At 38.8% G+C, this 17,511-nt stretch overlaps 2 protein-coding genes across 15 annotated transcripts in view; one reads left to right on the top strand and one right to left on the bottom strand.

Annotated features, from left to right (window-relative positions):
- The window catches only part of TMLHE (trimethyllysine hydroxylase, epsilon), a 96,726-nt gene extending 83,151 nt beyond the window's left edge, over positions 1 to 13,575 (bottom strand). For 4 of the 13 annotated variants that reach the window (XM_008249467.4, XM_070066876.1, XM_008249465.4 and 1 more), the window contains exon 1: positions 13,440 to 13,575. In XM_008249467.4, the coding sequence (XP_008247689.1) occupies positions 13,440 to 13,454 (15 nt within the window). In that variant the 5' untranslated portion in view covers positions 13,455 to 13,575. Of the gene's footprint in view, positions 1 to 13,351 lie in introns of all 13 variants that reach the window. The other 9 variants (XM_070066881.1, XM_070066877.1, XM_008249466.4 and 6 more) reach the window with 4 other exon arrangements.
- Positions 13,083 to 17,511, top strand: part of SPRY3 (sprouty RTK signaling antagonist 3) — a 136,890-nt gene continuing 132,461 nt past the window's right edge. Inside the window, exon 1 of one of the 2 annotated variants that reach the window (XM_070066883.1) lies at positions 13,083 to 13,206. The gene's annotated coding sequence lies outside the window, so the exon portion shown is untranslated. Of the gene's footprint in view, positions 13,548 to 17,511 lie in introns of both variants that reach the window. The other variant, XM_017338148.3, reaches the window with a different exon arrangement.

Here is a 17,511-nt window from a genome sequence, read left to right on the forward strand (position 1 = left end):
AAGAAAAACACATGTTTCCAGCATACTTATATTTTAAGCTTTTATATTTTTGTCTATAATCCATTTTGTGTACAGTATGAGGTAACTGGTGAGACTCGTGGTTTTTCTTCCTTTCCATACAGATACCGAGTTGTATCAGCACCATTTGTTGAAAAATATATATTTTCTCCATTAAATTAGTTTGAAACTTTTAATGAAAATCAACTTACCCAATAGTTATGGATAATTTTGGACTATGTATTCTGTTCCACTGACGTATGTGTTTATCTTTACACATTATCTTGATTACTGTAGCTTTACAGAGTGTCCCAAAACCAGACAGCATAAGCCCTTCAGTTATTTTTTGCTTTGAATGACTACATAATTCCTAGCAAAATTCCAATGTTTATCTTCACAGAAATAGGAAAAAAACCTAAAAATTTGTGTGGAACCACAAAGACTCCAAATAGTAAAAATAATTGAGCATAAAGAACACAGCAAGATCTGATTTCAAAACACTACCTAATTTCAAAATATGTTGTAATCAAAATAGCATAGTTCTGGCATACGAACAGATGCATTAACCAATGGAATTGGACAAAAAGCCCAGAAATAAACCCATATATCTATGGTCAACCAATTTTTGACAGAGGTGGTAAGAACACACAACAGGGAAAGGACAGTCTATTCAACTAATGGTGCTGGGAAAACTACCTATTCACAAGCAGAAGAATGAAATTGGACCCTTACCTCACCCCTTATACAAGAATTAACAAAATAGTTTCAAGGCTTAAATACCTTCAACTTTGTCCTTATTGTTTTGGCTATTCTAGATCCTTTGGTTTTCTGCATAAATTTTAGAATCAACTTGTTAATTTCTATTAAAAAGGCTGCTAGGACTTTAATTGGGGTTGCATTAAATCTATAAATCAGTCTGGGAGAATCCACATCTTAAGAATCAATATTCAGGGGCTGGTGCTATGGCACAGTTGGCTAAGCCTCAGCTTGTGCCACTGGCATCCCATATGGGTGCCAGTTTGTGTCCCAGCTCCACCTCTTCCAATCTCGTTCTCTGCTAAGGCCTGGGAAATCAACAGAAGATGGCCCAAGTCCTTGGGCCCCTGCACGGGCATGGAAGACCTGGAAGAAGCTCCTGGCTCCTGGCTTTGGATCAGTGTAGCTCGGCCATTGTGGACATTTGAGGAGTGGATGAAAGACCTTTCTGTTTCTCCCTCTCTCTGACCGTAACTCTACCTCTCAAATAAATAAACAAAATCTTTAAAAAATTTAAAAAAGAATCAATATTGAGACTTCTGAGCCATGAATATGGTACATCTTTCCATTTACTTAGACCATTTTGAGTTTCTCTCAGGGATGCCTTATAGTTCTCAGTGTATAGGTATTGCCAATATTTTGTTAAATTCATCCTCAATTATTTCATGTTTATAATACTAATTTAAATGTGACTATTAAAATTTTTTCTACTTCCAATTTTTCATTGGTAATATGTAGAAATACAACTAATTTTTGTAAGTTGTCCTTGTATCCTGTGACTTTGATAAACTCACTCACTACTTCTAGTGGCTCTTTAATAGATTGTTTGGGATTTTGTACACAAACATTTTTGTTTTAAATTTTTAAATTTGAGAACAGTTTTCAGACTTAAAGAAAAATTGGGGGCCGGTGCCGCGGCTCACTAGGCTAATCCTCCACCTGCGGCACCGGCACACCGGGTTCTAGTCCCGGTGGGGGCGCCGGATTCTGTCCCGGTTGCCCTTCTTCCAGGCCAGCTCTCTGCAGTGGCCCGGGAAGGCAGCGGAGGATGGCCCAAGTACTTGGGCCCTGCACCCCATGGGAGACCAGGATAAGTACCTGGCTCCTGCCATCGGATCAGCGTGGTGCGCCGGCCATGGCGGCCATTGGAGGGTGAACCAAGGGCAAAGGAAGACCTTTCTCTCTGTCTGTCTCTCCCACTGTCCACTCTGCCTGTCCAAAAAAAAAAAAAAAAAAAAAATTGGGAGATAGTACAAAGAGTAATATATTCTACACAAGATTTCTTCTATTATTAACATTTTATATTAACATGGTGCATTTTTTTCACAATTAAATGAACCAATTTAGAAAGCCAGATGCCTTTAAATTTTTCCTAATGCCCTTTTTTCTGTTTCAGGATCACATTCAGGATATCACATTCTGTTTGGACATCATGTCCCTTAGGCTTCTCTTGGCTGTGACAGTTTCTCAGGATTCCCTTGCTTTTTCTTTAATAGACAGTATTTTGCAGCTGGTTTAGTGTCATAGTTATATTGAGAAGAAAGTGCAAATTCACCGCATACCCCAGACAATCACAACCTCTTCCCCCATCAACATTCAGAGAGGTACATTTGCTAAAATTATTGTATCTTTGAATATGGTCTTGTCTAAATAAGATCAGAGTTGGTGAACTCAAGAGGCTTCCATAGCCTTGGCAGCTCATGACAAGAGCCTCGGGTGATTACTGACGTCATAAATAAGAGTGTCAGTTGTTAGATCAACAACAGGAGTCACTGTGCACTTACTCCTCGTGTAGGATCTTTGTCCTTAATGTATTGTACTATGCGGATTAATGGTAAAACTACTACTCAAACAGTACTCTATACTTTGTGTGTCTGTGTGGGTGCAGTCTGTTGAAATCTTTACTTAGTATACACTAAGTTGATCTTCTGTATATAAAGATAATTGAAAATGAATCTTGATGAAGAATGGGATGGGAGAGGGAGTAGGAGATGGGATGGTTGTGGGTGGGAGGGAGGTTATGGGGTTGGGGGGAAGCCGCTATAATCCAAAAGTTGTACTTTGGAAATATATATTTATTAAATAAGAGTTGAAAAATAAAATAAATTGTACACTAAAAAATTATTGTATCTGAGTTGGTACATCATTATCACTCAAAGTCCATAGTTTTTATTAGGGCTCACTCTTGGTGTTATACATTTTGTGGTTTTTGACAAATATATGATGTTTTGTAGCCTTGATTCTAGTGTCATATGCAGCAGTTTCACTGCTCCAAAAATCATCTGTGCTCCACCTATCCATCCTTCCCTATCCTCTAATATCTGGAAATCAGGGATCTCTATTGTCTTCATGATGTTGCTTTTTTCCAAAATGTCATATAATTAGAATCATACATTATATAGTCTTTAGATTAGCTTCCTTAATTTAGAAATATACATTTAATATTCCTCCATGTCTTTTCATGGCTTGGTAGCTCACTTATTTTTAGTGCTGAGTAATATCCCATTGTCTGGATGTACCATAGCTTATCCATTCACCTACTGAAGGGCATCTCGTTTTATTCCAAGTTTTTGACAATTATGAACAAAGCTGCTATAAATATACATGTTCAGATTTTTATCTGAGCATGTTTTCAACTCAGGTAAAAATCAAGCAGCACAATATCTGGCTTATTGCACATAAACTTATTTAAAAAAAATCTGGGGTGGGTTGTTTAGCCCAGCAGTTAAGATACTTGCATCCCACACCACAGTACCTGGGTTTGAGTCCTGACTCCAGCTCCTATTTTCTGCTACCTGCTAATGCAGACTCTGGGAGGCTGTGGTGATGGCTCAAGTAGTTGGTTTCTACCACTCATGTGGGAGATGTGGATTACATTTCCACCTCCCAGATTTGGCCCTGATCTAGCCTTGGCCATCATGGGAATTTGGAGAGTGAGCAGTAGATAGAAGCTGTATGTGTATGTGTTTGTGTGTGTGTGTGTGCGTGTGTGTCTTTCTCTGCCTCTCAAATAAATAAATTTTTGAAAATATACTGGGGCTGGCACTGTGCCATACTGGATAAAGCTGCCACCTGCAGTGCCGGCATCCCATATGGGCACCGGTTCAAGTCCTGGCTGCTCCATTTTCCATTCAGCTATCTGCTTTGGCCTGGGAAAGCAGTGGAGAATGGTCCAAGTCCTTGGTTCCCTGCACCCACATGGGAGACCAGGAAGAAGTTCCTTGCTCCTGGCTCCTGGCTCCTGCTTTGGATCAGTGCAGCTCCAGCATTTGTGGCCATCTGGGGAGTGAACCAGCAAATGGAATCTCTCTCTCCCTCTCTCTCTCTCTGTCCTCGAATAAATAAATCTTAAAAAATATACAAGTGAAATTAATAGATAAAGCAAAGAACGATTAAATGTAAAAGAGGGAAAATACTTACCAAACACTAACCAAAAGAAATTTGAGTGGCTACATTTTAATGTGAAATAAAATAGATTCTAAGGTAAAAGCATTGCCAGAGATAAAGAGAATCACGTAAAAGGGTTTCCAATTTAGAAGAATGTATTCTTTTTTAATTTGATGTACATAATAAATAAATAACTGGCAAACTATAAGGAAAAATTAACAAACCCAGCACCATAGAGAATAATTACAACATAAATATCTCTGTAATTGGAGGTATGAAGAAACATGCTCAGTATTAACACATATTTTAAAAACTTAATTAATATGCTTACCCGATAGATAGATATAAATAGGTCAGTGCACCCAACAATTACAGAACAATTTTTCTGCTTAATGTTCAAGATAAACTAATATATTGGCCAAAAGCCTAAGCCATAAACTTTGCACCAAGAAAGTTCAAATAGCTGACATCATACACTTTTTTGAATTGAGAGTTTAATCTACAGGTTTTTTTAATATTAGTATGCTTTGTAGCTTATATAGAGAAGTCAGATAGTCTTTTATTAGTATCAAATTACCTTTAAAAGATGACAGAAAAAAATCTTTGTAGGATATGGCTAAAGCAGTACTTATATGCTTTAGCTGCAACACACAATCCTTAAGTGCTTACAAATTAATGAGGTAGGGGCGGCATTGGAGTACAGCAAGTTAAGCTACTGTTTGGGGTGACTGCATTCCATATTCCAGTGCCTTTTTGAGTCCTGGCTGCTCTGCTTCTGATCAAGATTCCTGCTAATGCACCTGGGAAGGCAGCAGAGGATGGCCCAAGCACTTGGGCCCCTTACACCCATGTGGGAGAACCGGATGGAGTTTTTGGCTCCCAGCTTTGTTTTGGTTCAACCCTAGGATTGCAAAGACAACAGAATATCAATTATTGTTTATAACCCTTGTCTATACTCTTGAGAAACAGTGTTTTTTTTTTTTTTTTTTTTTACTTATTACTTGTTCAATTCTTTGTTTGGTGGAGGGCTAAGCTTGTCATTATAAAGAAAACTGAAAGTATGCCACTGTAAAAACTAAAAAAAAATAAGAAAAGGAGGGAGGGTGGGAAGTATCATTATGGTCTTAAAACTATTTATATGAAATACATGAAATTTGTTTTCTTTTATAAATTAAAAAATTATTTAATAAATAAAAGAGGGAATCATACCCCACAAGATTTACATTGAAGGCAGTTCTCATATATGAAGAAAGTGTAGCACAGTAAAATATTTAACAACATAAATTTCAAAGAGACAGTAGATGAATTGCAGTGTGATCATACAATGGCATATTGTACCACAATTAAAATGAGCTCCATGGTGACCTCTTCATCTCATAATCACCCATGCTCACTGTGCTTCACGCACACTGGTTTTCTATAAGGATGATCCCTAGCTGTCTGGAATACTCCTCCCCCAGATTAACCTTCACCTCATTCAAGCCTTTGCCAAATGTACTTTCTCAAGAGGAATTGCTAACCATATTAATTAAACCCATAATTGTTAATCATCTCCCTAGGGGTTGGCATTGTGGCTTAGCAGTTTAAGCTGCCTCTTGCAGTGCCAGTATCCCATATGAGTGTCAGTTTGGGTCCCAGCTGCTCCACTTCCAATCCAGCTCCTTATTTATTATGCTTATTGTTTGTTTCAGTATCTACAGCAGTACTACTCAAAGTAATGGTCATGGTGTCAATCCGCACATGTTTTATTATGAAGGGAGTATTTAGAAATGTCTACAGCAATTTGAGAGGCTTGCAACATTTTTAATTGGTTTATGAAAGCATGAACTTGAAATGAACTTGAAGTTTTAAAACTTGGTATAGCACCACAGAGAACTTGAAAAGCACTATTTAGATATAAGCTCTATAAAACCAGGGATCTTTATTTGCATCATTCACTGCTATCTCCCTATCTCTTAGAACAGGGCCTGGCACAAAATAAGGGTTCACTAAATATAATGAATGAAGTAACTTACTTACATTCCAATAGGGGGAAAGAAATGTAAACAAGCAATTATAATACAGTGCCACAAAGGGGGAGGGGTATACAAAGGATGCTATGGGAGCACAGAATAGGGAACTTCTGAGAAGGTAAAATCTGATATGGCAATAGAAGATTAAGGTAAAGAAAAAAGTATTGTGGGCTGAAGAAAATGTAAGATAAGATGAAGCAGGTCAATTTGAAGAATCCTTAAGTATTTTATAAGTAGAGTTATTGAGATAGAATTCATTCATGCAGTAATTCTTATGGGTGGTTTACAGAGTGTGTGTAGAAAATGTTCTGAGCACATAGTTGGAGAGGTAGGAAGGAACCAGCTAATGGAGGCCTTTGGATAACTTGCTTTGGAGGGCCTTGAACAGAGACATGACTAGAGGAAGTTAAATGACTACTAGGCAAGTTACACTGGTAATGGAGAAGGACTTACAGAATGGCAGAGTGGAGATCTTTGCAAATTCTTGCTCCAAAAGCAACAATAAATATAGCAGGAATATTAAAACCATTTCAGATTTCTAGAAATTGATCAGGGAAAATTCTTTAAAAATGAGAAGTGCTTATTTGAGAAGAGCTATTGAACTTCAGTAATGGGAGTTGGCTCTGTGGCAATTTAATATTGGGCCACTGCCATATTACCCATAGCTCCATGTTAAAGAAGCCATAGGGACTAATTGTGATAAGGACAGCTTGATTTTGAGATCTAGGAGGAAAATTCTTAGAGGCATTGTCAAAAACTCTATGGCATACTTGGTGGCAATCAGTTGGGAAAGACCAATATCAGCTGCCAGAAGTTGCAGTATTGGTTGAACCAAGTGAGAGAAAAAAATTTTAAAAGGGAATCTAGGGAATGAAATAGCTATACTGGATTTCCATAAGGTCCCATATATTCCTGGGGGCTCTACAAGTCTGTACACACACTCAGACACTCAGGAGAAACTAGGAAGTGTCCTCAGTTATCCACTAGTCCCTTGTTAAATGTGAGGTGTTGCACAGGCAGAATGTGATAGCTAGGGCTGATTTCTAACCTGCCTGAATCTTAAATGTGTCCCCCTGTACACACATAGATAGTCCCGGCAGGGAGTAGAACCCTCATTGGCACAAGGCATTTATGCACAACATCCAAACAATCACTGGATGGCCCCTAATATGTTGCCCAGTAGTAACCCCAAGGAAGCTAACCTTAAAAGTAAAAGAATAATAACAATGAAGATGACTGAATATAGGCATCAGTGGTCACACACTGCAGGTAAGTCAGATGACACTGGAACAGAAGAATGTTATACAAAATAAAACTGTCAACCAATAATTCTGTATCCAGAAAAAAGGTAGTAAGGGGTGAACAGAAGGACAAATAAATGAGTAGAAAAAGGTCATCTGTAAATCCAATCATATCTTTAATTAAATTAAAATAAATGTAAATGAACAAAGATTCCAATCAATAGGAGCTGCAAGATGCGATAAAATAATAGACTCTAAGGAAATGCCATCTACAATGGCACACTATAGATATGAAGATATAAATAGGTTAAAAGAATGAAAGGATGAAGAAACTTACACATGCAAAGGGCAAACATAAGAGACAGTGTCTAGATTAATATCAGGCAAAAAAGAGTTTAAAAAAATGTTGTTGAAGGGGTGGCACTATGGCACAGTAGGTTAATCCTCTGGCTGCTAAGCTAGCATCCCATATTCGAGTCCTGGTTGCTCCACTTTTGATCCAGCTCTCTGCTCTGGCCTGGGAAAGCAGTGGAAGATGGCCCAAGTGCTTGGGCCCCTGCACCCGCTTGGGAGACCTGGAAGAAGCTCCTGGCTTCGGACCTGCCCAGCTCTGGCCATTGCAGCCATTTGGGGAGTGAACCAGCAGATGGAAGACCTCTCTCTCTGTCTCTCCCTCTCACTGTCTGTAACTCTACTTCTCAAATAAATATAAATAAAATTTTAAAGAAATAAAATAAAAGCTGAAAAACTAAGCCTCCATATCTAAGAAAAAAGAAAAGAAAAATGTTGTTAGAGCAAAAGAAGCACATTTTATAATGATAAAAGAATAAATCTATCCATAAGTTATAATAATCATAAACATATGCACATCTGACAAAAAAGCTTTCCCCTACTCATCTTGTGAGGCTGGTATCTGACATCAAATAAGATAAGCAAGGCATATAAAAATTACATTCCGATATCCCCTGTGAATATAGATGCAAAAATCCTTAACAATGAGCAAGCAATTGGCAGAGTGCCTGAGTTTGAGTCCAGATTCCACTCCCAATTCCAGTTGTCTGCTAATGTGCACCCTGGAGGGGTCAGAAGGTGATGCACAAGTAGTTGTATCCCTGCCACCCCTGTGGGAGATGCAACTGAGTTCCCACCTCCCAGCTTTGGCTTAGCCCAGTCCCAACTATAACAGACATTTTGGAGGTGAACTGGAAGACATTCTCTCTCTCTCTCTCAGCAATTTTTTTTGAAAATCTTCAACAAAATATGAGCAAATCAAATTCACTGATTTTAAAAAAAAGATTCTACAACCATGACCAAGAAAGATTTATTTCAGGAAAACACTGTCAATTTAACAGCCCAAAATGAATTTAATACACTATTAAATTTAATACACTATGATATCAGTTAATAATGTGTTCTGTCGAAAAAGGACAAAAACCACATGATCATTTCAATACTTGCAGATAAAACATCTGACAAAATCCAATACCCATGCATGATGAAAAAAGAAAAACTCAAGCAACTATCAAAAAAGAACTTTGGCAACCTGATGAACGACATCTGCAAAAACCACATAGCTAATCTCAAAATATTTAATGATGAAAGATTGAATGTTTTCACCTAAGATCAAGAGCGGTAACAAAGTTGTTCACTGTTGCCATTTTTATTCAGCATTGTACCAGAGAAGTAGGCAGTAAAAAGAAGTAAAAAGTATACAAATCAAGAGGAAAAAAACTAAATCTACTTTTATGTAACCTTGTATGAGAAAATATTAATAAATACACACACAAACTCATACACATGAACTAATAGTTCTATTCAGCAATGTCATAGATACAAAATAAATACACATTCATATTTCTCTATACATAGAAAGATCAGAAAGTGAAATTATGAAAATAATTCACAATAGCCTCAAAGCAAAATACTTAAGAATAAGTTTAATAAGTGAAAGATTTTCACAATGAAACTACAAAACACTGTTGAGGGAACTAAGTATCTAAATAAATGGAGAGGCACTTAACGTTCATTGTACTGAAAATTTTAACATTGTTAAATTGCAGCTCTCCCAAGGTAGATTTAATACAATCTCCATCTCTCTCTATATATAAATTTGCCCTTCAAATAAAGAAAAAAAAACAAAAACCTCATACTTCCCAACGTAAAGACTTATTAGAAAGTCAACACAGTATGAGACTGGCATAAGGATAGAAATATAGACAAATGGAACGCAGTTGAGAGTTAAGATATAAACCCATACATATTTTATATATAACCAATATATACATCTATATATATAAATCTATATGTATATGAAATCTATATATGAAACTATATATATATATAATGTATATATATTGGTTTTCAAAAATGGTTCCAAGGCAGTTCAATAGGAAAATTATATTCTCTCAATAAATGATAATGGGAAATTGAATATCCTTTTCAAAAAGATGAATTCTGTTCGTTAAATAACACAACATTATGCACAAAAGTAACTCAATATGGATCAGAGATATAAATGAAAGAGGTAAAACTATAAGCCTTTTAGAAGAAATCATAGGACAAAACTTTCATGATCTTTGATTAAGAAAAGAATTCTTAGATAAAAAACCAAAAACATAGTCTGCAAAAGAAAATGATAAATTGGACTTCAACCAAATTCAAGACCTTTGCCTTTCAAAACACACCACTGAGAAAATGAAAATACCAGACAGAGATTGAAAGAAAATAGTTTCAAACCATATAACCAATAAAGGACTTGTATCCAGAGTATATAAAGGACTCTTGTATCTCAGAAATAAAGAGGCAAATAACCCATTGAAAAGTGAACAAAATAAACAAGTAGATATTTTTCCAAGTGATACATACAAATTCCCAACAAACACATGAAAAGATACTTAGCTAGTGACCTGGAAAATGCAATTGCAAACCATAATGGCATACTACTTCACATCTACAGAGATAGCTACAATCTTTTAAAAAAGGGGAAACAACAAGTACTGGTGAGGATATGGAGAAATTAGAATTGCTATACATTGCTGGTGTCTCATGTGAATATAATGAATGTAAAATGGTGCAATACATTTAGAAAACAGTTTGTCAAAAACTTAAACATTCAATTAAAATATGACCAAGCAATTCGATTTGTAGGTGCATTCTCAAAAGAACTGAAAACAGGTGTTCAAACAAAAATGTGTACACAAATGTTCATAGCAGTGCCATCGGCAACAGCTGAGAGGTAGAAACAATTCAAATGTCCATCCACTAATGATTCAATAAAGAAAATATAGTACAGTGATACAATGGAATGTTATCCAGCCACGAAAATGAAGGGAATGCTGATTCATGCTACAGAATGGATAATCCTGGGAAATGTTATGGTAAGTGTAAGAACCTAGACACATGAGGCCTCAGAGCATATGATTCCACTTACATGGAATGTCGACAATACATAAATCCAGAGAGAAAGAAAGCAGTAGTGGTTGCCTGCTGCCAGGGTTGTTAATGGGATTTTATTGCAAATGGACGATGGGGATGTCATTGAGATGATGGAAATGTGCTAAAATTGAAATACATGAAATCTGTCCCCTTTGTATTAATAATTTTTTAAAAAAAAGAATGAAACTGACATCTTATGATTTGATTATTATTTTTTAGCCTTGTCTATATTCCTGTGGAACAGTGGCTTTTCTACTTTTTACTTGTTGAACATTGTGGTCAATGATGTAGTCCTATGCTGCCAGTTGCAATGAGTAGATCAGCATCCTGGCACAGAGTAGGCATCCATTGATTGTCTTTGGAGTGACTGAATAAATATGATGAATAGAGCAAACAATAGATGAGCAAGTAGAGTCCAAATATGGCTAAACAAAGAAGTCACACTGGTCCTGCCAGACAGCCAGTCTTAAACTCACCCTAAGGTCAGTGCAGCAGGTGCCCAGACACAAATTCCCTCTCATTTTTCAGAACACTTGGGGAATCAGCAGGCTCTCCCCTCACTCAGAAAAATATCCACCTTAGCTACTCCTTGTCTAATGCCTGCAGGTGTGGCACAGGCTGGGTTTTTCCAAGAGCCTTTTATTCTGTAAAACTTTACACCAGGCAGTGAATGGTGGAGGGTAGTAGGTATACAGTCCATAGGAGCATGGAGGTGGACAGCCTTAGAGGCTGTAGAAAGAGGGTCATGGCTGTGCCCAGCTGGTGGGCCTATGTTCAGTTTGGCTCCAAACAAGAAGAGAATCTTCTCACCAAAGAGTTTTATTAATCCAGAAGTCCCCTCCCCACAGCCCTGGCAGGCAAAAAACACAGCTTCCAGAAACATCGTAGGCACCAAGTGATCATTTTGGATACTTTATTGCTGGGCCTGGAGTTGACAAGCAGGGATACAGAACTACTTGTGGTTCCTAACACAGACACCAAAACAAGGAAGTGATCCATCACAGTCCACACTCCTAAGAAATAAAGAACTGGGTGGAGCACACTAAAGAATCCCCAGACTCAATCACCCCAGTAAACATTAGTAGTAGTTATGAGGTAGCTAACTAATGCTGTGCACACAGAGCATAATTCTCCAGCCGGCTGGGTCTTATATACTTTAGGGTGGGTTAAGGGTCAGAGGGAGGGAGGTAAGGGGAGCTGAGCTACTTCTCATAGGTTTTTTCCAACACTTTTCAACCTTCCTCTCCATGGACTAGGTAGTTGGAAAAGAATGTAGAAGGTGGGGTGGAGAATAAAGAGCATGGGACTGAGCCGGTTTCTTGAAGAATGTAGAGGTAAAGGGGTCCCTTGGGGAATTTTAACTGCTCTCAGGCAAGGAGCTAAAATGGCTGAGGCTTATGTCCTAGTTCCATCAATTGTGATAAATAATGATATTTACCTCTCAGGGGTTGTAAAAATTATAGTAATTTGAAAAACACACAATCATTATCATTATTTTGCTAGTTATTTAAGGAGGAATTGGAAGTTGACAGCATAGTGTTGGTTTATAAAGTTTATAATTGTTGTTTGCCTTTGTTCTTGAGTTAATGTACCATAAATAAATAATGTACCATAAATAAAGTGTATGTAATATTTACTACAGTGTACCCTGCTATAGCCAATAGCAAGCTATAAGACTGTTGTTGGCTGGGAGTAGATTATGAAAGTATTTCTAAGTAGGAGAGGTAAAGGTTTCTTTTCAGGTTTATTGACTTAAGTTACGCAATTCTTTCAGCATGAGACTTTTTGCCATCAGTGTATTATGTTCATTTGCCACACAATATTTTGGGCAATCATCTGGTTAAAATCTCTAATAGAGCTTTATTCAGAGTTAACATTCAATTAATGCATCGAATGAATGTCATTCCTAGTTCTCAATGCAGTGAGTAGTATTAAAATGTTTTTAGAGTTGTTTTTAGAATGAGAGCTTGCTAGCCAAATTTCCCCAGTGTCCTACTGTGTCTTGCTCTGGAGGCGCAAAGTGTAAAATCGGCAAGAACATCAGTGGATTTGAGAAGGAAAGAAAATCAGTGTTGCCCCGCGAGCCGAGTACCATTATCCTCTCCACTGCTAAGCAAAGTGAGGCAGGAAATTCAAGGGACTCTGAAAGCTGCACAGCAAGTTAGTGACAGACCCAGGGCTGGAAAATCCGACAGAGTTTGAGACAATGTATGCTGGATGTCAGTCAATGAGAGCGAGCTTGCTCCAGCTCTTCCGGAGCGCTAGGCCCATCTGGCCCCGCGCTGATCTCCAGGCGAACTCTGTCGCGAAACTGGCACAAACTGTGACGACAGCCCTGCGGCAAAGCAGGAGTGGCCTTCTCCCTCCTCCAGGCTAACGTGAGTACCACAGCCCCGGGGCCAAGAAGCCCGGGTGGCAGCCGCGGCCACTCACTGCGTAAGGCCTAAAAGCGAGCACCTGGGCAAATCCATTCATCCCACCCACTGGGAATACCCTTTCACCGACCCATGGGGCGGGACCCACCTGTGTTGCAGGCCGCGACTGCCAACTCCGCAGAGCGGACGGAAATGCAAGTAAGGGGTGGGGGCTTACAAGGCAGCTTTGCACCCACCTTTTGCCTTTTCATCCGAAACTGTCGGCTCCGCGCACCCCTCCCCCAATCTGCTGGAGCACAGCTGCGAGTCTTGACGCTCCGCCCCGCTCCTTCCGGCCGTCAGGGGTGAGTGCCTAGCGTGCTCGGGGATCTCGCCCGCTGTGTGTGTGCAATATGTGTGTTTAATAGCTTTCATTGAACAGATTTAGAAACATAGGCGCGGGAAGAAGAGGAGACAGGTCCATAATGCTGCGTTTTCTTTAAACCCTGGGTTCGCCTGCCTGCCATTTCAGTGCTCCTCTGGAGTCCCCTCACTGACGTTTCTATTTATGATGCTTTCTCGAGGTTTGCTAGAACTGAAATTCTCCCATTCTACCACTTTCTTGAATGTATATCTATCACATACCATCCACCCCAGGTAAGTATCTTCAACCCAGAATCTCGATGCAGTAGTAATAAGTACAGTAAGCACTAAAAACAAATGAGCCATTAGGAATGAATACCTTATGTAGATAAAGAGTTAAAGACAACGCACATTACAAAGAAGAACCAAAATGTGTGTGCAACGGAAATCCAGGACAGAGGCGAAAAAGAGCAAGAAGAAACAACAAAATGTAATGTGTATGCATTGCAAACTGAGAAACTGCAGGATTATGGTTATTACAGAACAACAGTATTAGTCTAATGTCCAAAAAGGCAGTAAAGAAAATGGTATGTAGAAGTCTAAATCAACAGAAGGAAAATCCCTGGAATTCTTTTTTAGCCATGGATGCTCTATTCCATTTGTTTATTTGGGTGAGTGCTACTCATCATTTTTTACTCAATAGATATTGCCTCCTCTGTGAATCTTGCACTGTCTTTCCCAGGTAAATTTGCACTCTCCTTTTCCTTCTGTCCAATATGCCCAGTTGATCTGGTACAGCCTCAAGTATCCCATTAATCTGGATTATACCTTCTCACTTTGAATATTTGTGCCCTCCAATAATCAAGTAGGTTCTTCAGAGCATACAACTTAACCTTTCATATTTGTTTTTCAAGCCTCTAGCACAGAGCCAAATATGTGTATGTGTTTAATGAATATTTGTTGAAACTTGTAGAACCAGCAGACAGAATAGACAGACAAAATGCCAAGATATAAATTAATATAAAAATGAATATCTGAATAAGCTGAGATTCCAGATTCAGGCCAGCTGACATTCATTTATGCACCAAACTTCAATGAGTGCTCTACTGTATGCCAGGCACTGTACTAAGATCTGGGTGTAAAATAATAAAAAACTCTGATATAGTCCATGCCACTATGCCTTTATGTTTAAAAAACAAAATAGATGGGGCTAGTGTCATGGCCCAGCACATTAAGCTTCCACTTAAAACACTTCAACTCCCAGCTGCTCTACTTGTGATCCAGCTCCCTGCTAATCCACCTAGGAAAGCAGTGGAACATGGCACAATTACTTGGGCCCCTTTCACCCACATGGAAGACCCAGATGGAGTTCCTGCTCCTGGCTTCATCTTGGACCAACCCTAACTGTTTCAACTATTTGGGGAGTGAACCAAGTGGTAGAAGATTCTCTCTCTCTCTCTCTCTCTCTGCTTTCAAAAAAAAAAAAAAAAGAACAAATAGGAGGTGACTAGGCAAACAGAGAAAGGAAAAACATTATAGACAGGGAGAAGAGTATGCTTCAAGGTCCTATAATAGGAAAGAGCACGACAGTAGCAATTAAAATGGGTGACAATGGATGACATAAGTAAAGACAAGGTAAAATCAATGGATACCAAGTACTCAGAAAGGAAAAAGGTTGATAGACAAAGCCTGTTTTTTAAATCAGAAAAATGAGCAATTATTTTAGTAATAGTAACCAACATTTTTTAAAAGATTTATTTATTTGGCCGGCGCCGTGGCTCAATAGGCTAATCCTCCGCCTTGCGGCGCCGGCACACCGGGTTCTAGTCCTGGTCGGGGCACCGGATTCTGTCCCGGTTGTCCCTCTTCCAGGCCAGCTCTCTGCTATGGCCCGGGAGTGCAGTGGAGGTTGGCCCAGGTCCTTGGGCCCTGCACCCACATGGGAGACCAGGAGAAGCACCTGGCTCCTGGCTTGGGATCAGCATGGTGCGCCGGCCGCAGCGCACCAGCCATGGTGGCCATTGGAGGGTGAACCAACGGCAAAAGGAAGACCTTTCTCTCTGTCTCTCTCTCTCATTGTCCACTATGCCTGTCAAAAATAAAGAAGAAAAAGATTTATTTATTTATTTGAAAGTCAGAGTTACAGAGAGAGAGAAGGAGAGGCAGAGCAAGAGAGAGAGGTCTTCCATCTGCTGGTTCACTCCCCAGATGGTTGCAATGGCCAAAGCTGTGCTGATCCAAAGCCTGGAGCCAGGAACTTCCTCCAGGTCTCCTACATGGGTTCAGGGGCCCAAGGACTTGAGCCATCTTCTACTGCTTTCCAAGGCCATAGCAGAGAGCTGGATTGGAAGTGGAGCAGCTGGGACTCGAACCAGCACCCATATGGGTTATATGGGATATATGGGATGCCAGCACTGTAGGTGGCAGCTTTTACCCACTATGCCACAGTGCCAGCCCCCCAACATTTATTAAACCTGAACTATATGCCAAACACAAGTGCTTTATAACAAACATTGAAGGTGGATATTATTATCCCTATTTTAAGGATAGTATTAATAAGGCTGGTACCAATAGGTTATTAAGGATAGTACAACTAAAACACCAATTTCACCAGGGTCACATGATAGTTAAGTTTCAGAGTTGAGATTTAAATTTAGGTAATCTAGCTCCAGATCACAGGGCAAAAAGTATAATAAAAGCAAAAGTAAAAACTACAAAGAACACTCTCACAAAATATATTCATTGATCTGAAATATTTAGCATCTAGAAGAAACCATACTAAGAGCTTCAAGAACCAATACCCTCAACCCAAACATTAATGCTCTAGATCAGGGATGGGGAATGTCCAGCCTACAGGGCATCTATGGCCCATGAAATCATTTGGTCTGGCCTTGCCAAACCAATGGCAGGCAGGACTCAAAATTCAATAATTCATAGTAGACTAATTTTTAAATTGATAATTTTGTGTGGCCCACGAATGATATTATAAACAGCCCTTGGAAAGAAAAAGATTTTTCCACCCTTGCTCTAGACATAAGACTTTGGCATAGACATTAGTTGATAGTAGTAATAATAGTGGTGATACCATTAAGCAACAGTGTTCTAAACATAAAGCACTAGCACTGAGTCAGAACAGAGGAAGCTGAAAATGGTAGATGCTTCTGAGTGCTCCCCTTTGTGGAGCATGTCTGAGACCTTGGGCAAAGGACTTCCAATTCTCTTTCAATTTCCTATTTCATAAATATTATAATAATGATATCTTATAGGGCTGTGATGATTACATAAGATAATGTGTATAAAACACCTGACTCGATGAGAATTACTGGCTATAATGATGATTATTACTATCATGATGTTGTATTTTGGTTACTGAAGGAGAGAAGATGTGAACAACCAGGGAAGATGTGATTCAAGTACAATTTGAGGAAAGTGATGTGGAATGTCAGAGAAATACTGATGGGTTGTGGGACAAAAGTTTATTCCCTCCTCTCTGCATCAAACACATCATTTTGTCCCTCAATTTTGGTTAGCACATACTGTAAGTAATTAAGTATTGCAATTGTTTGTTGATTTCCCTTATTCTTAGGATTTGTGTGGGTGGGGGGCAGCCCATATGGTGTCTAGCACAGAGTAGAACTTAAAAGAATATTTGTGGAATTAATTAATGGCTAAATAAAAAGTAATAGGTAACAATGTGCTAGAAAATAAAATAGGAAAAGAATAGTACCTGGGTCTTTTTCAGTTCTAGCCCCATTGTCCTTCCTTCTGTTCCTAGAACATATAAAAATTGTTCCTAATCTGCTTCCAGAATATGATGTGCTCATACATTTGTCTCTTCCTGCAGTGCTAACACTACAGGCCAGGGGTTGGCAAATTTTTTTTCTTGTAAATGATCACATAGCAAATATTTAAGGATTTATGAGACACATACAATCTCTCTCTCTGCAACTTAATTATACCAAAAGA

This window comes from Oryctolagus cuniculus, chromosome X (assembly GCF_964237555.1).
Source record: "Oryctolagus cuniculus chromosome X, mOryCun1.1, whole genome shotgun sequence".
NCBI classification, from domain to species: domain Eukaryota; kingdom Metazoa; phylum Chordata; class Mammalia; order Lagomorpha; family Leporidae; genus Oryctolagus; species Oryctolagus cuniculus.